This window comes from Thalassophryne amazonica, chromosome 17 (genome assembly GCF_902500255.1).
Source record: "Thalassophryne amazonica chromosome 17, fThaAma1.1, whole genome shotgun sequence".
Classification (NCBI taxonomy): domain Eukaryota; kingdom Metazoa; phylum Chordata; class Actinopteri; order Batrachoidiformes; family Batrachoididae; genus Thalassophryne; species Thalassophryne amazonica.
Genome location: NC_047119.1, coordinates 34,037,264 through 34,064,757, shown reverse-complemented (window position 1 = coordinate 34,064,757; position 27,494 = coordinate 34,037,264). Strand labels below are relative to the sequence as shown.

The 27,494-nt window shown below is 39.7% G+C and overlaps 1 protein-coding gene and 1 long non-coding RNA gene across 5 annotated transcripts in view; both read right to left on the bottom strand.

Annotated features, from left to right (window-relative positions):
- Positions 1 to 27,494, bottom strand: part of LOC117529379 — an 883,736-nt gene that overhangs the window by 45,148 nt on the left and 811,094 nt on the right. The gene's annotated exons all lie outside the window — the stretch shown is intronic.
- Positions 1,494 to 27,463, bottom strand: rbm18 (RNA binding motif protein 18). 4 transcript variants are annotated; one of them, XM_034192140.1, is made up of 7 exons: positions 27,250 to 27,463; positions 26,614 to 26,727; positions 14,582 to 14,708; positions 12,840 to 12,926; positions 5,936 to 5,976; positions 4,404 to 4,504; positions 2,993 to 3,183 (listed from the first exon to the last, which is right to left on the bottom strand). In XM_034192140.1, exons 2-7 carry the CDS (start codon positions 26,718 to 26,720, stop codon positions 3,140 to 3,142), a joined length of 507 nt encoding a protein of 168 aa, XP_034048031.1. In that variant the 5' UTR covers positions 26,721 to 26,727; positions 27,250 to 27,463; the 3' UTR covers positions 2,993 to 3,139. The 4 variants fall into 4 exon arrangements, with proteins under 4 accessions (XP_034048029.1, XP_034048030.1, XP_034048031.1 ...); XM_034192141.1 differs by having other exon boundaries at positions 12,846 to 12,926; XM_034192138.1 differs by lacking the exon at positions 5,936 to 5,976 and having other exon boundaries at positions 1,494 to 3,183; positions 27,250 to 27,458.

The following is a 27,494-nucleotide window of genomic DNA, read 5'->3' as shown; positions in this document are numbered from 1 at the left end:
GTATCAAATTTACATCGAATATGTCAAAATCCAACAGGCTAAGAAAATAAACCTTAAAATTCCCATATTAATCCATGTATTTACTTCGCAAATTAAAAAAAATGCAATTTCGTTAACTATTTTATTATTATGATATTTCTATGGACTGAAAATTTGGCTGCAGTTATTATAAAAATGTTTTATTTACTGGAACAATTTTAAAATTCAGTTCATACTCACTACGTTATACCAAGCAGACACTATCTTATTGCAAATGTATTTTAACATGAGAAAAACAAAATATGTGACAGCAAACACATACACGAAATGTTCAAATTCAAACAAAACAATCAAAAAGTCGCATACATTGGTATAGAGAAAGATAGAACATTTTTAAAACTTCGTAATTAAATGTAATGTTTTATGTTGTTTTATACAATTATATAAACATTATGTGTGCATGGATGTCAATCATACAATTGCTAAATTAATATCTGCTTCGATATACTATCATATATCAAAATACTCCAAAATACACAAAAATGTGACGCATTCCAGAGAAAGAAATGTTGCACTTTTCATTAAATCACAAGTATTTTGAACAAATAGGCTTTTTTATTGGGGAAACAATAAATAAATAACGTTGGCCCTTTTATTCAGGTGGTTAAAGGGTCATCAGAAATGTTAGCTGACCAGGTGATTTTACAGAAGAGAGGAAAAAACTATGAGGTCAGGATGATTTGGATTTTCAAAATGATGGCATTTAGCTCGTTTTTCTCATTGATATTCCCGATGCAAAATCTTGGCTCATATGAGGTGAAATTATTCGTTAATATGTGGCTCCTGCAAAAGATTTAGATAAACTCTGCAAACTGCTGAACAAATTTGACTTTGCAAATAAATTCAGGCTTTGTTTTCCTGTGGTGAAGAGTTTTCCTATCAAGTCACACTGTACATCACTGCTGCATAGAATCACAATTAAAATTACATGAAAGTCCATTTTAGCATTTTTTTTTAGAGTGCAATCAATTAAAAAAGATATGAAGAGGAAAAAATGAATAACTATAACACAGTATTATCAAATGATTACTGAAAACAACACTTATTGTTTATTGACAATTTTTGTTGTTTGTTAAGAAAATGCATTTAGAGAACAATACTGTAAAGAAGTGTCTGAGGTAACATTTTATTATTTCACACCACATCTTACTGATCACTAACAGTGTATTGGTGTGCAATTAAAAAAAAATACAGATTTGTTAATGGTGGAATTTAATTATATCACCTAAGAAAACAACTGCAGATTAAGAGCCAAACAATAAAACAACGTGGTAGCTGTCATATTTATTTTCCTTTATGTACTTTAAAATTTGAGACTTTGGTGAGGAACACACACCACATTAGAGTCTGTAAAAATAGGTTGCAAGATTATAAAACTGTAACACACAAAAAAGAGAAAACAAAGAAGAGCGAAAGGATCTGCACACAAAATACTGCAACTTATATCAGGCATGTGAGAGTGGCTTATTTAAATTCCTTTAATAGAGTTTGGTTACAAATCAGTTTATTTCTCCTTCTTAATAGAAGCCTCCAGTAAAGATAAACACAGAAAAACAAAACAAAAAAGCCATCTTTAAATATGACAAGATAGTAACAGGATGTGTCAAAAACATCAAGGAAATTTATACTCTTTTAAAAATAAAACACCTCTCACGGTGCAGCTTTGAATCACACAACTCACAGCTGTAAGATTCACCTTCAATAAATCTCTGCAAAACTGAGAAAAGACTGATGTGCGTGTGTGTTTGGGGGGGGTCCCCAAAATGTATAGCAGTAAGGTACGGAGTAGAATTATATGTTACACATCTAATTATACGGTCAGAAAAAAAAATCATGTGCCTAATAAACATTATTCATCCTCTTGAAATAATAATTAGCACGTTACTTCATCTCTCAAAATTACCTAATTTGAGCTCTCAAATTAATAAATCACCACCTAATCCAGAATGTATCACCTCATTTACAGTCTTCATCCTGTTGCTTTTTCTGTTGATGCCTGGATTATTCCCTTCACACGTACCTCATAAAACACAAATGATTGCAATTCAGTTTGGCAGAGAGGAAGTTCCTTTTGCTGTTTGAAATGTACAGCTGAGTCAATGTGCCAAATAACTTTTTTTTTTCCACGACAGCAGGTGCTGGACCTGCTGCATCCTTGGTGCGGTGGCCCAGCACTTGTCTGAGGGTGCAAGACCAGACTTTTATTTGTTGGTTTGATTTTCTAGTTCATGCAACAGTTTTCAAAAATGTAATCAAATATGGAATGTGACACAGAATGCACAAGGTTCTGCAAATCAGACAAAATCTAAAGTATTTCCAGAGGGGACAGAGATGATGGTCTGTAATAAGGTGTTAATTTATGCACATGAATGGTTATTCCAGTATACCATTCTTTAATGAAAAGGATGGATTGCATGAATTACAGTAGTATTTTGACAGCACAAACTAATAACTCAAAACCAAACATTATTATACTGAGGGCACCCGTTAGAGCACAAATCACTGAGAGAGCACAAATTATTATTTTAATAACACAGATCAGGAGCACAAATTACTCATTTTGAGAGTATAAGTTTTTGTTTGAAGAACACAAATTACTCATTCCACTGCACACATTAATACTTTTGAGAGTAGAATATATGAATCTCAGTACATTTTATTTTTGACAGAACACATTCAGGCAACAAATTATTATTTCAAGAGGATGAATTATTAATCGGTGCGCACAGATCAGTCCCCAGCTGGGCTCCGTACATCCATGGTTGCTGTCCACTGTGAAATGATATGAAATAGTCCCAGTGCTATTCGTCTGCTTTTCAAAGTATTTTGAATATGTTCAAAACCTTTGTGCGACAGATGAAATGTGCATAGTTGTGGCTATTGTGTGCAGAGGTGGGTGTGGAGTCGAGGGGGTATTGAGGTGCGGTAGTGGAGACCTCCACTCAAAGTGGGAGGATGGGTCATCTCCTAAACTTGCGGAAGGGCCTGCCATGGTTATTGTGGTGTGATTTAGAGTAGGGCTCCCAGCGTTTCCTCTCTGGCGGTTTGTTGTAAACGTAGGCTGACGGGCCTGAGTAGTCATCATCTGGATTCTCCTCCATCATCTGGAGCTTGGCCTCGATGGCACGGATCTTAGCACTTGTACTGGAGAGTTTAAAAAAAAAAAAGAGAGTAGGAGAGGAGATATTAGCATCAAAGCCAAGGGCACGAGACATGGGATGAGGATGAACTGAGTCAGTGAGGGGCGACAGAGAGAGACTTTGCCTCCGGCTGAGTGGGAAGAAAAGGCAGCATTAGCACTCTTACAGATGGAGGGAAAAAAAAAATATGAGTACAAGCAAATGATTACACCTCGTGCAGCGTAAAACGGCAGAGAGAAACCGTTTGAACAGAGAAACAGAATTTGAAGAAGAAAGTGAGAGAAAATGATGGTGCGGGTGAGAGGGAGCGTCTCGTAAATGCAAGCAAGAAGCATCTTAAAAAGTGAGGAAGTCCAGACACATCAAGAAGAACTGCAGTCCAAGTGTTCTTTCTTCAATTTATTTATTTATTTATTTAGCCTCTGCTAGATGTTCTTCTACAACAGTTGGAGGAGTTTGAAAGTTGTGGCAGGAGAAGATGCAGGAAATACAAACTAGAACAAATGATTATTTGAATCATCTGTTGAGCCAAACACATGAAGATTACAACTTTTAGGTCTGGCATACATTTGCTTAAAAAAAAAAAAAAAAAAAGGAAATACAGAATAAAACACGTTTGTCCACTAACCAATTCCAGTTGAAAGGGAATGCTAGATAAGAGGTAAAACTTAAAGCGGATGAGGCGTGCACTGAGGGGGCCAGAGAACCATTGGCAGGTTTTCCTGGCAGGCTGAGGAATATTCAGCAATCTGCAACAGCTCAATAATTCAAAGGTATCCACCCACTGGTTGTCAGTTTTCTTTCATGTGCAGGACTCTGCAGCATGTGAAGCAACTGTAAATGCAGTCGGATGTAGAAGATGGATTTCAAATGTTTTTATTCCAATCTCCCGAATACCTTTCATGTTATGGACAGCACTGCTGGGGTTGCAGACCAGCTATTTTTTCCATTTTGATTATGATACACGCTCCACAATTACACACACACACACACACACACACACACACACACACACACACACACACACACACACACACACACACACACACACACACACACACACACACACACACACACACACACACACACACACACACTTTAAAGGCAGATTGGTCCTCAACTGAACTCCAAATGGACTTGTAATAAAAGCAACAAGGTCTTCACCGATCCTTTCCTGTTTACTGAAATAGAGTATTCGGTGTCTTTTTTTTTTGTCCTACTAACCTGAGGTGGTTGGTTTGTACTGTGCCTTCTTCTGCTGTACCACTGCACGACGGTTCCAAGCTCGAAGGCATTGTCTTCTCACTGCGGAAACCTTCAAACCTCTGCAAGTGAGGCAGGTGGCCAAAACAACAACAACAACAAAAAAAAAAACAATGGACACGCAAATCAATGGAAACATGGATGATTGACAGATGGAAAGAGCCAAACAAATGTGCCAAATTAAAAAGCAGAAGTGGGAAGATATGTAAAGAAAGAGAGATAGTCAGTCAGACATATAGATGTTCTTGTCAAATTTAGTATCTTCTATCCATACTGAGAGTCTAGATGAAGTTCACACCTGCCATAAAACATGTTTGGATTTTACCTCTCTCTTGCATACCCATAAATCCCACCCTTTTTTCTGGAAATGGCAGTTTATGCCCTTCAGGTCAGTACTTAATTCCAGATATGTTAGTTTTAAGTGGTTGAGAGTCTACAACTCCCATGGACATGACACCAATCTATCACAGATGGTGAAGGTGCATCTGAGGGGTCTTGACAAACCACTGGGCAGGGCTTGACCCAGATTGGTCATCAACTCATGCAGGAGAAGATGACAAGCGCAAAGCCAGAGTAGCGAAACAAGAACCAGAGTAGAAGAACTGCCACTGTAGTAGAATTATTAGTTCACCGCATATGTAGGTGCATGTGGCCGGTAGGTCTTCACCACAATGAAGACTCACTGTGTGAGAAGTACAATTACAGGCCAATTCCTGTAAACATCTGGGAAGAAGGTCAAGTTCCGGGAGAGGACACAGATCTAATATATTGAAAAACACAGAGGGAGTGTTTCTTTACCAATATCGCCAAAGTACTTGTTCATGAGGTGGGTAAGGTTTAAACCTTATCTGCATTGTGATTTGGTGCTATATGAATAAACTGGTGTCTTGTCAAAGGAGACAAAAAGGTTGCCTGAAGCACAGACCTGGAACCAAACCCTGGTCTATATATTTGTAGAGCAACCCCTATCTCACAGAACCTTCTGCTCTCACTATAACGGCCCACTCCCCACTAACCCCCAGTGGAGAAGTTCTGTTTTTTTATTTTAAATTATTTGTTGCAGTCTGCCTTCTTTGTACATATAGAGTGTACAAAGTAATCATTTGACATCTTGGATTAAGATCGCGTTCGTCCTTGACGCCTTCCTGATTTGACGGACCAGAAGTTAATGCATCCTCTATGAGTACACATGAATTTAAGCGCATTAGTGCCGAGTTTGAACAACTGTCTTTTCAGACAGACATCCAAAAACCACCAAACCTCGTGACAAACACTAACACAGCTTTCTCTGAGATTCATCGCCATCTTTCCCCCAAAAAAGAATGAACACCATAAACTGTAGTATTAAGTTTGTTTGTGTCTCGTCAAGCAGACGGTAACCAAACGGGATAGTCTGTCCAGCTCGCAATCACACTCTAAGGTACAAGGCAGCACAAAGTGGGAGCAGCTGAAGAACAACAACCAACATCTGCACTCATTCATGTCAAATCCACCTTCCAAACATCATCACCATCCAACACAGAAATCTTCCAACCTGTGGAGACAAAGACAAAACAAAACAACAGTCACAAGCTGGGCATGGATGACCCCGATCTTATTGCAACAGCAACTGTTTCAAGAAAATAATGCGCAGAAACCACCTGACAACATTGACAAAGACCATAAAACCAAACAGGAGCTTTTTTATGCACTAACATGAAGCCAATCAGGCCACAGTTAATATGTAAATATCCTGAAACATTTGTCCAAGTAATGAAAATGTTCATAAATTGCAAATTCTACATCAATACTCTATTTTAAATTAGCCTTGTAGGTCTTCAGAAGTTTCTGGTTCAGTTCTGAGCACAGTTAGAAGAAGGGGGTCATAAGATTTAAAGACTGAGGTTCATGATGATGGGATACTGAATTATAATACACTCTATCTAGACCTACAAGATGATCATGCATAACAGACCAACTGTATACTACAAAGTACACAGCAATGTAGTCATGAATTAGGCAAATAAGGTTAAAGTGTGAAAATGTATCTATTTCTAGAAGATAGGTGGTTCTACAACATTACTTTTACCACACTAGGCAGGAGGCTACAGTGATGGGACAGGCATCGCCAGGGCTTTGTTTACATAAACTCATTAGATTCAGCGAGTTGTGTAATGGTTAATGGTTATGTCTTCAACCCAGCACAAAGCAGCACACACACGCAATACAAGTGTCCACCCGGCAGTTGTGATTTTCATACTCTCAGCACCCATTTTCTGTAAACTGCAAACAGAACTGCTCCCGTATGTGTGCCCAGGGGTGTGTTTGTTTAAAAATGAGGTATGGTCAGGTGCAGTGATGGTAAATTTTTTTTATCATGTGGAAGCAGAAGGCGATAAAGCCACAGACAAGCAAAAACCTGGATGAAAGCAGAGTGCATTTGTCATATTTAAAGGGCGCAATACGCAGATGCAGCTTTGGGTGGTCTCACATTGCAAATTTTTGGCCCTGATTTCCACCCTGATTTCAAAATTGAATAAATTGTGCTCTTTAAAAACAAAACAAACAAAATAAGTTGGCATAATTCATATTCCCTCCAACTGTATCTCGGATTACATATGAGTGTAACCAATTATTGCAGAATATTTATGATTTCCATTACACAACTGTTTTTGCACATTTTTTTAAACGTTTAAAATTTTCCCAACTGCTGCTCTACAATGCTACTTTTACCACATATTACACCTATTTTCAGGCCCTGATTTCAAGCCCTTTCTTTTCTTTCTTTCTTACTTTTTCTTTTATCTGCTGGTATGGGTTTTTAACTTTGAAAAACAAAAACAGTCTGCATCGTATTGTAAATGAGTGCAACAAGATTGCTGGCGTTTCCTTAAACGACCTGCCATTTATATATAAAAACAGATCCATTAAGAAGGCGAGGTCGATCTTAGACAATCCCAGTCACCCCCTGTACCCAGAGATCAAAATGCTTCCATCCGGTCGTAGATTTATGTCCAAGAGAATAGGTACAAGAACTCTTTTATTTCCAGTTTTACTAGATTTTTTAACACTATCACATGGGTGGTTTTTAACTAGGTTTTCTTATTATTGTGTTAATGTGTTTACTGTTTAGTGAGTTTTCATGCCATATTTAAGATCATGTTATGTTTATGTATGTATGAATGTGTTCTACTGCTGGCTGCACAACAAATTGCCCCTGATGGGCTAATAAAGACAACTTGATACCCGATTGTGTATTCACATTTATTTATTATTTTTGTGGCCAAAATGTACACAATCAGTTATTGAATAAATAAATAAATAAAATGAGCAATGGGAGACCGCTCTTAGGTTCATAACGCACATTCACCATGCTTGTATACACAACAAAACTGAATTCAAAACAACTAAACAAAAAAATAAATGTAAACATGCACTGAGAAATGTAACACTTCACCTTACTGTTCCAATTTTACATGGGTGAAAATGTGTAGTGTGTTTGTGTGTGTGAGCCTGTGCTCTCCTGTGTGCCCCTCTGACTGTAATAACGTATGTGTCACACCATACAATATACATCATGATGTAATATGGGACACTGGTCACATGGCAGAGGTTTTGAACACGCTTGAACCACTTTTATGCAATCTCATCTCAGAAACAGACATGACCTCGGTGTTCACGCTGCAATATGGCGAGCATTTCACTGTGGTCCTGGAGTCAAATGGATTCCTTTCCCATCACTGTGCAGTGTATGCATCAGTTAAATTAGGCGATACAAACAACCCCAACGCACTATATACCGTCAAGATAGGTTGTCTGATACTTGACGCCCTGAGCTGTATTCCTCATGGAAATTTGCTTTGCTCAAAAAGTAAATGAGTCCACCCACCACTTTAATCATATTTTAGATCTTGTTCTGACTTATGGTATGGAAATAGAAGACTTAACAGTATTCCCTGAAAACTCCCTTCTGTCTGATCATTTTTTAATAACATTTACATTTACCCTGATGGACTACCCTGCAGTGGGGAATAAGTTTCATTACACTAGAAGTCTTTCAGAAAGCGCTGTAACTAGGTTTAAGGATATGATTCCTTCTTTATGTTCTCTAATGTCATATACCAACACAGAGCAGAGTAGCTACCTAAACTCTGTAAGGGAGCTAGAGTATCTCGTCAATAGTTTTACATCCTCATTGAAGACAACTTTGGATGCTGTAGCTCCTCTGAAAAAGAGAGCTTTAAATCAGAAGTGTCTGACTCCGTGGTATAACTCACAAACTCGTAGCTTAAAGCAGATAACCCGTAAGTTGGAGAGGAAATGGCGTCTCACTAATTTAGAAGATCTTCACTTAGCCTGGAAAAAGAGTTTGTTGCTCTATAAGAAAGCCCTCCGTGAAGCTAGGACATCTTTCTACTCATCACTAATTGAAGAAAATAAGAACAACCCCAGGTTTCTTTTCAGCACTGTAGCCAGGCTGACAAAGAGTCAGAGCTCTATTGAGCTGAGTATTCCATTAACTTTAACTAGTGATGACTTCATGACTTTCTTTGCTAACAAAATTTTGACTATTAGAGAAAAAATACTCATAACCATCCCAAAGATGTATCGTTATCTTTGGCTGCTTTCAGTGATGCCGGTATTTGGTTAGACTCTTTCTCTCCGATTGTTCTGCCTGAGTTATTTTCATTAGTTACTTCATCCAAACCATCAACATGCTTATTAGACCCCATTCCTGCCAGGCTGCTCAAGGAAGTCCTACCATTATTTAATGCTTCAATCTTAAATATGATCAATCTATCTTTGTTAGTTGGTTATGTACCACAGGCCTTTAAGGTGGCAGTAATTAAACCATTACTTAAAAAGCCATCACTTGACCCAGCTATCTTAGCTAATTATAGGCCAATCTCCAACCTTCCTTTTCTCTCAAAGATTCTTGAGAGGGTAGTTGTAAAACAGCTAACTGATCACCTGCAGAGGAATGGTCTATTTGAAGAGTTTCAGTCAGGTTTTAGAATTCATCATAGTACAGAAACAGCATTAGTGAAGGTTACAAATGATCTTCTTATGGCTTCGGACAGTGGACTTATCTCTGTGCTTGTTCTGTTGGACCTCAGTGCTGCTTTTGATACTGTTGACCATAAAATTTTATTACAGAGATTAGAGCATGTCATAGGTATTAAAGGCATTGCGCTGCGGTGGTTTGAATCATATTTGTCTAATAGATTACAGTTTGTTCATGTAAATGGGGAATCTTCTTCACAGACTAAAGTTAATTATGGAGTTCCACAAGGTTCTGTGCTAGGACCAATTTTATTCACTTTATACATGCTTCCCTTGGGCAGTATTATTAGACGGTATTGCTTAAATTTTCATTGTTACGCAGATGATACCCAGCTTTATCTATCCATGAAGCCAGAGGATACACACCAATTAGCTAAACTGCAGGATTGTCTTACAGACATAAAGACATGGATGACCTCTAATTTCCTGCTTTTAAACTCAGATAAAACTGAAGTTATTGTACTTGGCCCCACAAATCTTAGAAGCATGGTGTCTAACCAGATCGTTACTCTGGATGGCATTTCCCTGATCTCTAGTAATACTGTGAGAAATCTTGGAGTTATTTTTGATCAGGATATGTCATTCAAAGCGCATATTAAACAAATATGTAGGACTGCCTTTTTGCATTTACGCACTATTTCTAAAATCAGAAAGGTCTTGTCTCAGAGTGATGCTGAAAAACTAATTCATGCATTTATTTCCTCTAGGCTGGACTATTGTAATTCATTATTATCAGGTTGTCCTAAAAGTTCCCTAAAAAGCCTTCAGTTGGTTCAGAATGCTGCAGCTATAGTACTGACGGGGACTAGCAGGAGAGAGCATATCTCACCCGTGTTGGCCTCTCTTCATTGGCTTCCTGTTAATTCTAGAATAGAATTTTAAATTCTTCTTCTTACTTATAAGGTTTTGAATAATCAGGTCCCATCTTATCTTAGGGACCTCGTAGTACCATATTACCCCATTAGAGCGCTTCGCTCTCAGACTGCGGGCTTACTTGTGGTTCCTAGGGTTTGTAAGAGTAGAATGGGAGGCAGAGCCTTCAGCTTTCAGGCTCCTCTCCTGTGGAACCAGCTCCCAATTCAGATCAGGGAGACAGATACCCTCTCTACTTTTAAGATTAGGCTTAAAACTTTCCTTTCGCTAAGGCTTATAGTTAGGGCTGGATCGGGTGACCCTGGACCATCCCTTGGTTATGTTGCTTTAGACGTAGACCGTGGGGGGTTCCCATGATGCACTGTTTCTTTCTTTTTTTGCTCCGTATGCATCACTCTGCATTTAATCATTAGTGATCGATCTCTGCCCCCCTTCTCGGCATGTCTTTTTCCTGGTTCTTTCCCTCAGCCCCAACCAGTCTCAGCAGAAGACTGCCCCTCCCTGAGCCTGGTTCTGCTGGAGGTTTCTTCCTGTTAAAAGGGAGTTTTTCCTTCCCACTGTGGCCAAGTGCTTGCTCATAGGGGGTCGTTTTGACCGTTGGGGTTTTTCATGGTTATTGTATGGCCTTGCCTTGCAATATGGAGCGCCTTGGGGCAACTGTTTGTTGTGATTTGGCGCTATATAAGAAAAAAGTTGATTGATTGATTGATGGAAATGACACATATGTAGCCTCGAGCTCACGGTCCACAAACACTGAACACTGAAGCTAAAACTGTTCAACATGCACACTCATGAACTGAATAAATCCAACTCCGGTGTCGCCGACCGAACAATCCCCTGTAAAAATTGATCCACCCTGCCTTCCCTGTGCATGCATCTGAGACTGATTCTCTGAGTCTGACTTTCTTCACTCAAAGCGATCAAAGGGAATAATGTGATTATTAACCACCAGATGACAAAATGAAACCTCTTAAATCATTCTAAAGTCAGTTTTAAGCAGAAAAGAGGCAATAATCAGTGAATCGCTACAGATGCTCCGAAATGACATAGGTGCAACAGCAGCGCGTCAGACTCAGCCGTGCTGCTGTGGCGCTCTGATCGGTCCCCCATCTTTTATTATGAAATAATGCTGAATTTATGTGGAGATGATTGTTGTACAAAAGCTTCAGATATCTGTCGCTGAGGTAGATGATGACTGGAGTGCAGTTTGAAGCAGAAACAAGGTGAGAATCTGTGAATAGCTGCTGACGCTCAGAAATGACACTGCTGATACTCCGAAATGAAGCATGTGCAGTGAAGGCAGGGCGGACCAATTTTTAGGGGGGACCGTTCGGTCAGCAACAGCGGTCTGCCATAATTTGCACTCAGATTACACATCCTATAAATAGAAAAATGAGATGGACACAACCCGAAGTTAGATTCTGTGCCATAGGTTGTCAAGATAGGACCCCCTGCTGTTTGTCCATCCTCTTCCATATGCACAAATGGACACACTTCAGATCACAGCCAGGGCATTATGGTAAATGGAGAAAATGATTTGATCAACTGGCATCCCAACACATGCCTCTGACAGACAAAATGCATCCATATTTGCTCGGTGAGCTGCTGTGACTAAGGAAGTAAACAAACTGCTATGATTATATAGCGGTGCGGTCAGCGGATCCCCAAATTATTTTCAAACGGAGGAAATAATGTGTACACAGACGTGGTGTGTCACCATTTTCAGAAAGAGGAAAAGAAAGACTTATTAACAACAACAAAAAAACTACATTTGGGACAACTTCAAAAGTAACAGTAGAAGTGAGTGGTGGCTATTTTAAAGGCTTACAGTGCAGACAGTGTGATTAAAGCAGCTAAAACTGACCAACAATGAAACACTTGGTGTGAGTTAAAATCATTGTTAGGATGGTATTAATAGAACCAAACCTGTTTGTGGTTGGAACAGGAGGATAGAGTCCAGTTGTGTGAAAGCTTTGATTTATCCTAAATCTCACATCTTAGAGGCAGCGGCAGCGCTGACCTTGACCTGGCTCTACTATGTGTTTGTGTATGTGTGCGTAGGGCGTGATTCGTCTCTATACAGGATATCCCTTCACCCTGTGCCAGTAGGCTATTGTTAAGAGACAGCCATAAGCTGTGCCACGACGCCACTGCTCTACACTCATCTGATTACCGCAAAGGGATTAACGGGAAAAATAAACCCAATGGAGGCTCGTGTTGTTTCACGAACAACGTCATTAACCTCCGATTTGCACCCGGTGTGCAGCCGAGCGGCTTGCCTGGCAGCACACTGAAATCAGCATGTGCGAAACGGTGAATGTGAGGCATCGCTGTAAAGCGCTTTATGCGTTCATAACAGATGGAAAAGTGCCACAGTGCCAAGTGTGTTTACAACAATAAACCTGGAGTGATGCTACACTCTGATGACTTGCAGAATGAATATGATTTTTCGGTTGGTATAAACTCTATTTTGACACTCACCCTCACCTGTGCATGCGCCCAGCGCACCACCAGCTTCTTAGACAAGGCTAGTTTCCCATTTAAACACTGGATGGCTCTTTCTGCCTCCTGTGAAGAGAAAAACAAGAGGCAAACATTCTTTTGCACTACTGATTTAAATAAGTCAGTCTCAACCAATCATTAAATCGATAACAGGAAACAATAGGAGATGATGATGTGCTGCTCTGCCTGTGCAGTTCAGCAACCGAGTTATGTGCACGTGTGCGAGGTCTTCGGCATCGTGTGTGTAAGTGGCTTTGATGATGAAGTACTTTATCTCTGTGCGAGTAAAATAAGCACACATTTCCTCTGTATAATCCTTTAGGGAGGGCCTCATATCCCCCTGATAGACACTAGCTGTGAAACTAGATTCTTATCACCACCCCCAGGCTCACTCCAAAACAAATACCGCCTGCTGAACCTGTGATGTCGAGCGGGGCTCCTTCAAGAAATGTGGTCCACTTCAGTATAACACACAATCTGGTACTGACTGGTACACAGTTCATGAATTTTGTCGGATCATTTGTGCAGAGGGAGTGCTATTACGCTGATGCTCACAAATTTACTACACATAAATATATTTGAATGAATGTAATGCTAGATGTGTGTTTATGAAATTTTTTATTTGTTAACAAAAGTAATATGAGGTGTAATACTGTACATTTGTAAGTAAATCAAAGAATAAATTACTTTTTGTTAATTATGGTACGTTTCATGTCCAAATTGTGGCTCCTTCTCTTTCTTCTTTCTCTTCTAAAAGAAGAACAAATTTTCTATAACAGAGGTTTCATCAATAATGCTACAATTTGCCATAGCTAAATATTCAGTATCGTTTGTCGTGGTTTGCCACACAGTTATTAAATTTAGTTTGACATGCAATGTTTCCAAAATAAATCTAGAATGCAGATGCCTCAGTGTTCCGGCTGTGATACATATAGATGCTTATTTCAATAGGCGGGGATGGACCAGCTGTCTGCCTGGGTGGCTGCCATCGAGGATCCAAGGCGGTTCTGTAACGTGGATTCAGTGACCTGTGCCACCTGTGTGTGCTCCCAGACCTGACCTCAGGGTTTCTTAATGACATCTTGATGAAGTATAGTTTCAATCTTGTGAAGTGTGAGCTTGTTCTTTTATAAAAGCCTTGTAAAAAGCTGAAGTTTTACAATAAATGTCTACCAGTGCAGTCACTATAAAATACCTTTATTTTGAAGCACATTCAGCAAGAAAACAAAATGATGCACGTGGAATATTCTGAAAACAGCAAATTATTAAATTTCCACTTCATAAATTTTTTTTTTTCTTTTCCTTAAATCAGCCATCACTCTATGGTTTCTAGTTCAGTCCTTTTATCAGCATTTGGAATACGTAATCCAGCCAATGTGAGTGAAAACACTGACAGAGGTAAGTAGTGTAATAATGGACAAATATTACCCCAACAATCAAAAGAGCAGGTTGTTCAGATTTGGATCTAAAGGTCTTTGAACAGTGTTAGTATGGATCTTTGTGATGTCATAATAATAGGTTAACAAACATAAAGAAAATAAAGAGATAAAAGACCTTAGATAAGATCTGAATCTGCCTCAAAGTTTAATCAATGCCTTCCTGATCCAAGGACCTTGTACTTCTTGACTTATTGCGTCTATGCACAGTCAGACATGTGATAATGTATTAAGTTTTAAAAAATAATAATTTAATACAAATACTAAGCTTTATCTTGACTGTACCTCTCTGGTGCTGAAGTTGACAAAACAATAACCTCGTGGCTGCCCCTCCAGAGGCCCAGACTTATGGAACAGAAAGTCAAACTGCTTGACTTTTCCAAACTTCTCCAACAGCTTCACTAAATGATACCTGAAAAGATAGAAACAGACAAAAATAGTTCATTAAAATAATAATAATAATAACAGGTGAAATGTTTATGTACATTTCCCCCAGAGTATAAGTCACATTTTATTTAATTATTTATTTAACTAGTTTGGGAGGTCCTGTGACTTATACAGTGTAACGTATACCAAAAAAGCATTTGTTAATCAGAATTATAATAATTCTATTGGGCTTTCCAAGGAATTAAAACTCCAATATTAAAAGAATAAATGGCAATAATAAGAAATAAGTTACAATAATGTTCAGTCACTCACTCATCTTCAAGTGCTTACTCCAATTGAGGGTCACGGGTGGCTGGAACCTATCACAGCAGTCATGGAGCATGAGGCGGGGTACACCCTGGACAGGACGCCAGTCTGTCGCAGGGCCACATGCAGACAAACAAACACATTCACACCTGCACACACACCTACAAACAATTTAAAGTTTCCAATCCACCTAACCTGTGTGTCTTTGAATGTGGGCAGAAGGCAGAGCACCCGGAGAGAATCCACACAAATATGGGGAGAACACGCAAACGCCACACAGGTGGGAATCGAACCCATGACCTTCGTGCTGTGAGGCAACAGTGCTAACCACTAAGCCACCTTGCTGTCCTCAATAATGTTTAAAAATCCCAAATTAAAGAGCTGATAATACAGAAAAAAAAAAGGTGCAACTTATATGCTTTTTCCTCTTCAAGAGGCATTTTTTGGGACATGTTATACTCTGGACAATATACAGTATTAATTTCATATGAAATTATTCCATTTTATCATCACAGTATTCCACTTTCCATGTATTAAAGTGATGAAGACAAACACTGTTAAGCAGCCACATATTTCTCTCCATGTTGTATTTGCCATCCTTCAATATCTGAATGTGTCGAGTGGGGTTAATGAGAATGACAGCTTCATCGTCTGGCACCTTTTTAGCAGCAGGCCAGCTGGTGTGACCGGCGAGTGACAGTAAATCTTTTATTGAGACAATGCTGAGGATACAGTAGCAGGACAATGAGGGAATAAATTAGAGGAAGCCTCAAATCCCCACTGAGCACGGAGCGCTGCACAAACAACATGGACTGACTGTGCAAAGCTGCCTGGGACTGCTGAAGTAGAGATGGACACAGATATGTGATCAGTGAGGGGTTGTGCAGGGCATTAGCAGCCGGGAGAAAGGTATTTCTTCAGGTATTCTGAAAAACATACAAGTCCAGATTTGTCTGTACACAATACTCAATAAAGTGTTCCTGTAAATAACTTCATACTGACTGAAAACTGATCTAAGATCTGTTTTTCAATTATAACACAGTAGTTCAGAACATATTTGAAATTCAGAAATCTCTGAAGCCACTACTATTTTCGTACTTCACTTAAGTTTATTTTACACTCATTAAGCACAAGGATTTCCTCAGAGTCGCAGCAGCAAAATAAGAAAACAGTGCACAAAGAAATTGGCGAAACCTTCCTGTGATTCAGTTTCAGTGACAGAAGTGTCTTGACCTTGTGTAACTGTCCAGACCTCAGCGTGACCCCAGGTGTTCTGGATGTGCTGCAGCCTTTTATTGTTTAGTTATGTGTTGTTTTGAACTGTGAGAAGCTTTGTATGCAATGCTGTGTTAACGCGCAAACAAGTGTTTGTGTGCGAGTGAAGCCTGATGTGGGATATTGTGGGTTTTTTAGCGATAGGTTGGGCTAATGTCTTCTACCTCTGTATGACTCCCAGGAGAGCTTGAGGCCAAAGAGAATTTCTGCTTTTCCCAGACAACACCCTGTCCTACACTGACCTCATTTACACTGAAAAGCATCGAAAAACACAACATAAAACCCCAAATCAAAAAAGTTGGGACGGTATGGCAATGCAAATAAAATAAATAAATAAATAAATAATCACTGTGATTCTTATGTTTAATATAACTTCTATTTCAAGGCAGAAAGTACAAACCCAAGATATTTCCTGCTTTTTTTTTTTTTTTTTTTTGGTCAAGTTCATTTAATTTGTCAATATATACATCCATTCCTCAATTTCAGGCCTGCAACACATTCCAAAAAAAAAATATGTTGGGATGAGGACAATTTAGTACTAGTAATGGAGGTTAAAATAAATAAAGTTGTTACTCCAAATAGGTGCAATCATGACTTGGTACAAAAGCAGTCTTAGCAAAAGACTGTCTTTGAGGAGCAAATTTTAGAAATGAGAAATTTATTGAAAAGTAAAAAAAAAAAAAAAAAACAGGGTTTCTCAAAGAAAGGTGAGAAGGGACTTCCATATTTCACCCTCTAAAGTGCATAATGTCATTAAAAGATTCAAGGAATCTGGAAAAAATTCAGTGCATAAAGAGGAAGGGCACAAGCCTAAGCTGAACACCCGCAAGCTCTGATCCCTCAGATGGCACTGTATCAAGAGCAGCCATTCATCAATAGCTGATATAACCACGTGGATAAGGGATTACTTTGGGAAGCCTTTGTCAAGCACCACAATACAGAGTTGCATTCACAAATACCATTTAAAACTTCACTGTATAAAAAAGTAGCCATGTTAACCTTGTCCCAACCTGTTTGACACAGTTATTTATTTTTTTGTGGTTTTTTTTTTATTTGAATTGTCCATATTATGTGTGTATATACAGTACTAGGCTATGTATCAGGTTGCAGGGATATATATATATATGTGTGTGTGTGTGTGTGTATGTTCTCCACTCAGATTGCAATAGCCAATCACAGATTAGCCTTTCTGTCCATCATTTACCTGTATTTTGGCATGCTTGGCACCAGAAAGTTATGTTGGATTCAAAGGGATCCAAAAAGGCTAGGACCAAAAGTTATATTGGATCGGTTCCCACTGACCAATAGCGTTAGACCTTACTGCCAACAGCTAGCCAATCACAGCGCGGCATACAATTATTCATGAGATGACATCACTAATGACGTAGCGGAGGTCAGGAACTTGCTGACAGATGCTCGTTGAAAAAATGGCAACAAACATGTCAACAACAGCAGAAAATCGTCTGCCAGCGAGATTTGCTGAGTTCACAGAGGAGGAACTGGTGGAAATATTGAACTCCAAGGATGCCAAAAACACTAAGAAGGTAGACAAGCACGCTACTGACGTTTTAGAAGCATTCATATGCTGTTCACAACAAAATAAATTGATCTAATTTACTTGAATCTTTGTTGTTTGCTTAATTTGGGAGGGGGGTGGAGAACATAACAACTGATGGATGGCAAGTCGTCCAACATAGAGAAATATTGGATTCACAAAAGTTATATTGGAGTCAGCTACGCCTCGTCCAATATAACTTTTCCTCATCCAATATTTCTCTATGTTAGACTCCTTACCATCCATTATTTGTATTATATATATGTATATATACACACATATATACACGTATTGTTTGTCCACAGGGCAGCACAGTGGCTTAGTGGTTAGCACTGTTGCCTCACAGTGAGAAGGTTGTGGGTTCAATTCCCGTGGCCTTTCTGTGTGGAGTTTGCATGTTCTCCCCGTGTTTGCGTGGGTTTCCTCCGGGTGCTCCGGTTTCCTCCCACATCCAAAGACATGCGGGTTAGGTGGATTGTAATCTTTAAAATTGTCCGTAGGTGTGTGTGTGGGTGTGTCTGTGTTTGTTTGTCTATTTGTGGCCCTGCGACAGACTAGCGTCCTGTCCTGGGTGTACCCCGCCTCGCGCTCTATGACTGCTGGGATAGGCTTCAGCCCCCCGCGACCCTTAATTGGACTAAGCGGTAGAAGATGGATGGATGGATGGACGTTTGTCCACATGAAGATGTAAATCCAGTGTTTTCAGATTTGTCCACTCTGGGAGTTGTTTTTAACAAGTATTGTTTCTGGCGTTTTCGGCAACCGAAAACAAGACAAGCTACGAGGGAGCCGCCTACTTTTTTTTTTTTAGCTGAGAACACAATTGGGCAATTCTATGTAACAGAATTACAATCTGAGCTAATCTGTCATGGTTAGATGCCATATGTCCAGCTTTTGCTGCTGTTGTAATTCCGTTACCATAGAATTGCCCAATTGATGCGTGTGCGCACAGCGAGGGAAAAGGTGCATTTCATGTACTTGCATTACCAGGATCCTTTTTTAAAAAAATAAATTGAACTCCTTCAGCATCTTTTGTTGGTTAGCCATGAAGAACAAAAGCAGATTTTTACCCTCATCACTTGGCAAAGTAAACATGCATGCTTTATTTAACCCCTTAACGCCTATTGTCGCATATATGCTAGAATATTTGACTCAAATATGCAACATACCAAACTGACCAGTATGCCTGTTGTCGCAAATTTGCAACATACCATTATTATTATTATTATAACATTATAACATAAATTATTACCAAAATACCAAAATTACTATTTATTTTTTGTGCAAAAGTGAAATTAATAATATCAACATTATTTATCATCTACTTAAAGGCAAAAACACACACAAAACATTTTTTTATATACAGCTATATAAATTCAGGCGTTAAGGGGTTAATTATGCCACATCGCGAGTCCTGCGATATAACAACTGCAAATGTGCACATCATGATGGTGATACTCAAACAATATTTCGTGCAGCTCTAACGTATGTGCATGTATGTATGCATGCATGTATGTATGTATATATAGTGAGCTAAACCACAATGGGCTACCCCTCCTGGGAGCTTTAAAAACTACCGGAGGAAAAAGGACAACAGAGGAGGAAGGGAATGGTAGGGCCAGGGAGAGTAGAGTTCAGAAGTGGGGTGGGGTGGGGTGGAGGTCAAAGTTGGAGGAAAAGGATGATAAGCCAAGGTAGGAGGAGAGTTGAGATGCTGAGGGAGGTGGACAGTCAGGTAGGGCAGATACAAGCAGTAGGAAACAGAGAAGAAGCAGGAAGAAAAGTGGGATTCCAGTCCATTCCAGGAAAAAGATGAGACAAAAGGTTTTGATTGCAGGTCACAGAAGAATAAATTTTGAAGAGGGGGAGGGAATTTTAAATGGGCTAGCTAAATAACTTAATGCTGTATATTGAAGACCTAACTAAACATTTTCATCAAATTCTGTGAAAGAGGGCTTATTATTTCCTGAGTAACCCTGCTTAAGGCCAATTTTTACCTCTGTGAGTCTTTACATCAGGGTCATTCACTCAGAGACAGTTGTGTGGCCACAGTTGTACACCACCACCGGGGGCAGTGGGACACAGCAGGAATTAAGAAGCTCAGAGTGCAAACAGTTTTCACCCTGTTAGCCTAGCATATCATAGCATGTTATGCCTCCCCAGAGGATCATATATCATTAAAGAAAGCAATTACTGGGCTTCCTGTGTGCTGAAATTCCTCTGTGTTTCTTGACGTTTACTATAAACACTGAGCTCTCGGTCTACTCAGTTATTTTGTTGTGTTTCCAGACCATCACCTGACCGCAGTGGGAAATTCAACCAGAGAGCCTCTGACTGGTTTGGTGACCCAGAATTCACACACAAATGTGGATGTAAAACCTCCTTGGCACGGGATCAAAAATAAATAAATAAATCATAGTGGGCCTTCGGTAATAAGCCTTTACCAATGACTAAGTATACATAGTGACTCACACTTACATGATCGTTTTCAGGTACAAAAATTTAAATCTAAATAAGATGGCCAGCTAAAAGTAAGGAGATGATGGATCACACATCCTGAACAGCTTTGGTCTCTCAGCGAGTAAAGGAACAGAAAGATGAATATGTTGTGAAAGCCCCACTCACACCTGCTGCCTCTCTGCTCTGTGACCAAAGGCTGACTGCAGGATGAGGAAAGACGCAAAAATGTGTCTGACGGATATGATGTCTTCATCTCATCTCCAACACCATGATTGTTTATTGGTCCTTTATTTCTGGTTTTGGGGAGGCAGGCGGAAATGCCATAGGAAAAGATATTTCCTGTCTGCATTTCTTTGTTAGTTTGCCCTTTAACAGAATTTATGAAAAACTGTTTGAAACCGCTATCACCAAAATAATAGTAATTATTATTATTATTTACTTATTTGATGGCACCTTTCAAAACACATTACAGTAAATCATATATACACACAAAATAATTTCAGTTAATAAATAGGCTCAAATAAAAGATGAAGCAATGCATAGACAACAAAAATAAATAAAATAATACCATATGCATGCATCAGAGTGCCCAGCGGCAAGCATCAGCCCACCCCATTATTTGAAGAAAGTTGGTTAAACGCACCCGGAACAATTTTGTTTTCTTATTAAAGTTTATTAAATGCCAACTTTGACATCAGCTAAGAAGAAACATATTCAAAGAATGACAAAAAGGACAAAAAAAATGGATGAGTTATTTGCAACTTCTTTTTTTCTTTTTTTTATGATCATTTATTAGAAAGTGGAAGAAACACAAGATGACTGTCAATCTCCCTCGGTCTGGGATTCCATGCAAGATCTCACTTTGTGGGGTAAGGATGATTCTGAGAAAGCTCAGAACTACAGAGAAGGACCTGGTCAATGACCTGAAGAGAGCTGGGACCACAGTCACAAAGATTACACAAGTAACACTTGATGCTGTCATGGTTTAAAATCCTGCAAGGCAGCAAGGTCCCCCTGCTCAAGCCAGCACATGTCCAGGCCCGTTTGAAGTTCACCAGTGACCATCTGGATGATCCAGAGGAGTCATGGGAGAAAGTCTTGTGGTCAGATGAGACCAGAATAGAGCTTTTTGGAATCAACTCCACTTACCATGTTTAGAGGATGAGAACAACCCCAAGAAAACCATCCCAACCGTGAAGCATGGGAGTGGAAACATCATACTTTGGGGGTGCTCTTCTGCAAAGGGGACATGACGACTGCACTGTATTGAAGGGAGGATGGATGGGGTCATGCATTGTGAGATTTTGGCAAACAACCTCCTTCCCTTAGTAAGAGCATTGAAGATGGGTCATGGCTGGGTCTTCCAGCATGACAATGACCCCAAACACACAGCCAGGGCAACTAAGGAGGGGCTCCATAAGAAGCGTTTCAAGGTCCTGGAGTAGCCTGGCCAGTCTCCAGACCTGAACTCAATAGAAAATCTTTGGAGGGTGCTGAAACTCCAAACCTGAAAGATTTGGAGAAGATCTGTATGGATGAGTGGACCAAAATCCCTGCTGCAGTGTGTGAAAACCTGGTGAAAAACTACAAGAAACGTTTGAACTCTGTAACTGCAAACAAAGGCTTCTGTCCCAAATATTAACATTGATTTTCACAGGTGTTCAAATACTTATTTTGCCGCAGTAACATACAAATAAAAAATTAATAAAATAATTAATAATAATTAATAAAAAAATAAAAAATATTTTAAAAAATCATACACTGTGATTTCCGGATATTTTTTTTTAGATTATGTCTCTCACAGTGGACGTGCACCTAAGATGAAAATTTCAGACCCCTCCATGATTTCTAAGTGGGAGAACTTGCAAAATCACAGGGTGTTCAAATACTTATTTTCCTCACTGTATATACAAGGCACAAGGTCGGCAGCAGCAGCAGGGTTAGAGTATTAAGAAGGTGACAATGTGCATGTAGTGCAATGTTCACAGTTTGGTGGTGGATGTTGAACTGTTCAACAGTCTGATATTGGCCATGTTCGTGCATCGACCCACCCCCTCTTCAGGAAAAATTTTGGACAAATTCCCTGGACCCTCCGACAGGCAAATATGTAAATGTGGATGAAGCCTTTTTGTTGTTGTTGTCGTCGTCGTCGTCGTCAAACATTTGCAATATGTCATTCAATTCCCCATGTTTAAGCATTAAGGTGACACCAATTGACCTGTTATGTGAAAGTGTTGATGTTATTGAAACAATTTGATATTAGGTACCTGACACCAACTTGAAAAAGATGTTTCACAACTAATTTTGTACCTTTTAACTAAGGAATAAACTATATTTTCATCACTCTTTACAGTTATCTTAGTTTCACTGAAATGTTTTTAGCAATGTGTGAAAAAATGAATTATTTTCACAAGCTGTCAGAGAGCAGAGGTCTCACAGGTGAGTAGAGCACTCAAAAACATGTGATTTCTAACAATGTTTTAATATGACTGTGGATGTAAAAAAAAAAAAAAAGACAAGTGAACTTGTCCTTTAACAAGCACCTTGCCATTCGGGTGTGCAAACCACAAACATACTGAGCTTGACTTACAGGGACAAACACAGAGCGCTGCATATGCTACCTAAGAGCTAATTAATCTTCCCAATCAGCAACTGGGGCCATGGGCATTTCTCTTGTTTTCCCTCCACACTGTGATGCAGTGGCCTATTTAGGGAGAAGTAGAGCAGAGCAGGGAAAAGGGGAAGGAAACGCCTGTCTAGACGCCCACCAGAGCCGCAACCCGAACATTCTCCAGGAGCTCCCACAGGCGCACAAACCCAGCTCTTACCCCGAAAAGCAAAAGTCACCCCATTTAGACCGCTCTTCTTTCCCAACAGAAAACCAGCAAAAATGGACATCTCTCTTTTTATAGAAAAACCTGACAATGCGAGAATGTTGGCACATAGATGTAATGTGTTAAATTAAATATACACAGACACCTCGCTGTGTGCACGCTAGCACCTCCGCCTTGCTGCCACCCAAACACTCATACATCAAGTGTGTACTTAGACATGCTTAAACACACAATCAGCTCCAGGTTGACAGAGAGAGAGAGTAAACAGGTCAGATGAGTGAGGAATGATGGCTGCTCCTTAGTCGAGCAGATCGCCACGCCTCGCTGCCTCTCTTTACCACACCCAGCCCTGTCTGCTCAGCCTCAAACACGCACACACGGACGCATGCACACTGTTAATCAATCATGTATGCGCACACAAAGCATCGCCTCTCTATGAAGCCGAGGCAGGCGGGGTAAAAAGCGACACCTTGGGTTTAGTGCACATTCTGTCTTTAAGCAAATGTCAAATCAAAAACTTGTTGCTACTAAAAACGAAACACTAACCTTATTATCTAGTCAACTGAAAAATGAACACAAGTTCAGATATTTGCACATAATTTAGGAAATGCACATCATTGGCGCAAGCGGTTAGTGAGCATGCGTCCAAATCAGAAGGTTTCCAGTTCACGACCACCCATGCCCATTCTCATGTATATCTGAAGTTGCGCCAGGAAGGACATCGGATTTAAAATTTCTGCCAAATCAACATCTGGATCCAGTATAGATCTGCTGTGATGACCCTGTGAAAAAAAATGAGGAAGCCAATAAAAATTACTTGATCAATGGATAAACTTCTGGCTTTGCTCAAAGTCATCATAGCCGATCCTGCATGGATCTGGATGCTGATTTGGCACAAGATTTAGAACAGACACCCTTCTTGACACAATTCCAGATGTACAAGTAGAATGGAGCCTGGGTAGCTTTGAACCAATGACCTTCTAGTTTCAAGGCAAGGGGACTGCAACTATGCCTCCGTGCCCCAAATCCCCCATATTAGGGCACTGATACGGTTGCCTCACAACTATAAGGTCCCCAGTTCAAGAAAACCCATGCCCCATTTTTCCCCATACATGGAAAGGTGTGTCAGGAAAATCATCCAGCTTAAAGTTTGAGGCAAAAATCAACATCAAACTCCAGTTTCAAAAAGTAAGATCTTTCACCTCATCCCTTTTTCCCCTCAGGGTCACCACAGCAGATCCAATATGGATCTGTACGTTAACCTGGCACAGGTTTTACACCGGATGCCCTTCCTGATGCAAATCCATATTACATGGAGAATGGGCACGGACTGTTTAGAACCAAGTACCTTCTGTTTTGGAAGCAAGTGCACTGACCACTGACCAACATGTTTTTGAAGGGAAAAAAACAACAATAATTTTTGTTTGTGAAAAGGTTTGGTTTAATAAGCTGAAACTTCAATCTGTGTATCACAGCATCCCTAATAAGTTTTTGGATATCATGGCTTACCTACACACACAAACTGTGAATCTCTGAGTTCTTTCCATTAAACTCTGGGGTTCCTCAACAATGTGTTCTGGTCCCTATTCTGTTAAGTGTTTGCATGGACTGGGTGTAAGGAAGAGCTGTGGAGCCCACTAACTTTAGTGCATGTGCCTGTGAGGACATGTTCCCTCACTCTGACTTTGCAGATGATGCTGTGACGTTCATGGAACCAATGAACATCCTGGTTTCAGCAATCAAGAAGGTAAGTGAGGAGCTGGAGTGTTTGGGTTTGCGCATGTCCTGGATCAAGACTAAGATCCAGGCTTTTGCATGACTTCCTAGACTCAACAATCAGCAGTCTTTGTGTATATATAGTGAGTGTATTATTTACCTCAGCAGTGACATTCATATGGCTACTTTTAAGAGACAGAGATGAACCGTTGGTTTGCCTGAATGGTTGTTTGTCAGGACCCAAAGCAGTTCTGTGAGGTGATGCATACACCAGCACCTGCTCCCATACACAAACATTCAACAACTTTGAACATTCTGAACATTCAATGGGTGGCAAATGTCGGTCACACCATTTGAAGAATTCCTATAAACAACAGTAAAATGTAAATGTTTGAGATAGGGGAGGCTGCTCATAGCAATGCAGTGTTAATCATGGAAGGATTAAAAATGCAACAGGTGGTGATTAAATCACATTAAAATCAGATTTTAATGTAACATAGTACTGAATTTGGAAAATAAAATCTGTTTTGACAATGCCCAACCACAGTTTCGGTTCAGAGATTTCATCTGTCAGTTTCCACTGTGAGGAGCATAATGAGGAAATGGAAGACCGCAGGCACAGTACTAGTTAAGGCCCGAAGTGGCAGGCCAAGATAAACCTCAGATAAGCTGAAGTGAAGGATGGAAAGAACAGTCATAGTCAACCCACAGACTTGCTCTAAAGACCTACAACATGATCTTGCTGTAGATAGTGTCTCTGTGCATCGTTCAACTATACAGCGCACTTTGCACAAAGAGATGCTGTATGACGCTGTAATGCAGAGGAAGCCTTTTCTGCGTACACACCACAAACAGAGTTGCTTGAGGTATGCTAAAGCACATTTGGACAAGCCAGCTTCATTTTGGAATAAGGTGCTGTGGACTGATGAAACTAAATTAAATTTTAGTTATTTGGACATAAAGGGGCAGTATGCATGGCTGAAAAAGAACACTGCATTCCAAGAAAAATGCTTGCTATGTACAGTAAAATTTGGCAGAGGTTCCATCAAGCTCTGTGGCTGTGTGGCCCATGCAGGTACTGGGAATCTTGTTAAAGTGGAGGGTCACATGGATTCCAGTCAATATCAGCAGATTCTTGAGAACAGTGTTCATGAATCAGTGACAAAGCTGAAGTTGCGCCGGGGCTGGATCTTTCAACAAGATAACGACCCTAAACACTTCTCAAAATCTACTAAGACATTCATGCAGAGGAACAAGTACAACATTCTGGAATGGCCATCTCAGTCCCCAGACCTGAATATTATTGAAAATCTGTGGTGTGGTTTTAAGCGGGATGTCCATGCACGGAAACCAACAAACCTCAGATGTTTTGTAAAGAAGAATGGTCCAAAATACCTTCAACCAGAATCCAGACTCTCACTGGAAGCTATAGGAAGTGTTTAGAGGGTGTTATTTCTGCAAAAAGAGGATCTACTAAATATTGATGTATTTTTTTCTGTTGGGGTGCCCAAATTTATGCACCTGCCTAATTTTGTTTAAAGAATTATTGCACACTTTCTGTAAATCCTATAAACTTCATTTCACTTCTCAAATATCACTGTGTTTGTCTGCTATATGATATATTTAACTGAAATTGCTGATCAAACAATCAATGATTTATAAAGGAAAACCATGGAAATCATCAGGAGTGCCCAAACCTTTGCATACAACTGTAAAGACATAAATCTCCACCACATTCAAGGAAGAAGTGTTGTCTGTCTGAAACCAGCTGGTGATTTACTCACTCTGTGATTTTGGGATCGATGTTGCCTATCCACAAGCGGTTTCCGTCATGTGCCACACTCTCTGAAATGATGGAGGCATTTTCCACTGTCTCTGCTGCAGATGACATGTGTCCTCTGTGTGAGGCAGAGAAATGGAGTCCTATAAGAAAGTTCTAAATCCATACTCAAACAAAAATGTTTAAGATTTGCTTATTCCAGTTTCTCGAGCCAACAGATCTGTTGCTTTTGTCTGTGTAAAACAGAATAGGACTGCATCTGAGGATTACTTCCATTAATTAACCTGCAATGTTGGGCAAACTTCAATTTTGATAGAAATGTAACAGTTGAGTTTTCCCTTAATCAGTGCAACAACAGAAAATCCTATTTGAGATCCAAATACTTGTTTTATCACCACACACACACACACAACTTCTGATGACTATATATTTGTATAATTAAAAAGTGCGACTGACACGCTGGCACCGAATCGATTTGTGATCCGGCTGATGATTCAGTGTGAGATTAGGTTGACTGAGTGAGGTGAGCTGTATTTATTAATGTCAAATCAATCGTCTACATGAGTAAAAATCCTCTTTATAACAAAGTAATAACGTATTCTGATATTTTAGCAGTTCGCTAACATTTGATTCCACTTACCTCCTCGTTCTGTGAAACGTCTTGAAGTTGACGCTGCTCGGTTAATTCCCAGTTGTGGGACGATTCAAATACGTCAGAGCGTAATACAAATCATTTCTAACACATTTTTAAAAACTTATTCCTTAAAAAAACGAAGCGAATTAGCTTTCTTCGAACCTTACAATTCACAACAAAGGCGCAGCTTGATGATGTACGTTGGTGGAGTCATTCAATTTGCCGTTTTGTGTGTCTCTTCTCGGAAAAAG

Coding starts and splice junctions, on each gene's coding strand:
- rbm18 (XM_034192138.1), bottom strand. CDS start 26,720: ATGTCATCTGCAGCAGAGACAGTGGAAAATGCCTCCATCATTTCAGAG. Junction 14,709..26,613: donor ATCGATCCCAAAATCACAGA/GTGAGTAAATCA, acceptor CTATCTTTTCAG/GTATCATTTAGTGAAGCTGT. Junction 4,505..12,839: donor GGGCGCATGCACAGGTGAGG/GTGAGTGTCAAA, acceptor CCTCACTTGCAG/AGGTTTGAAGGTTTCCGCAG.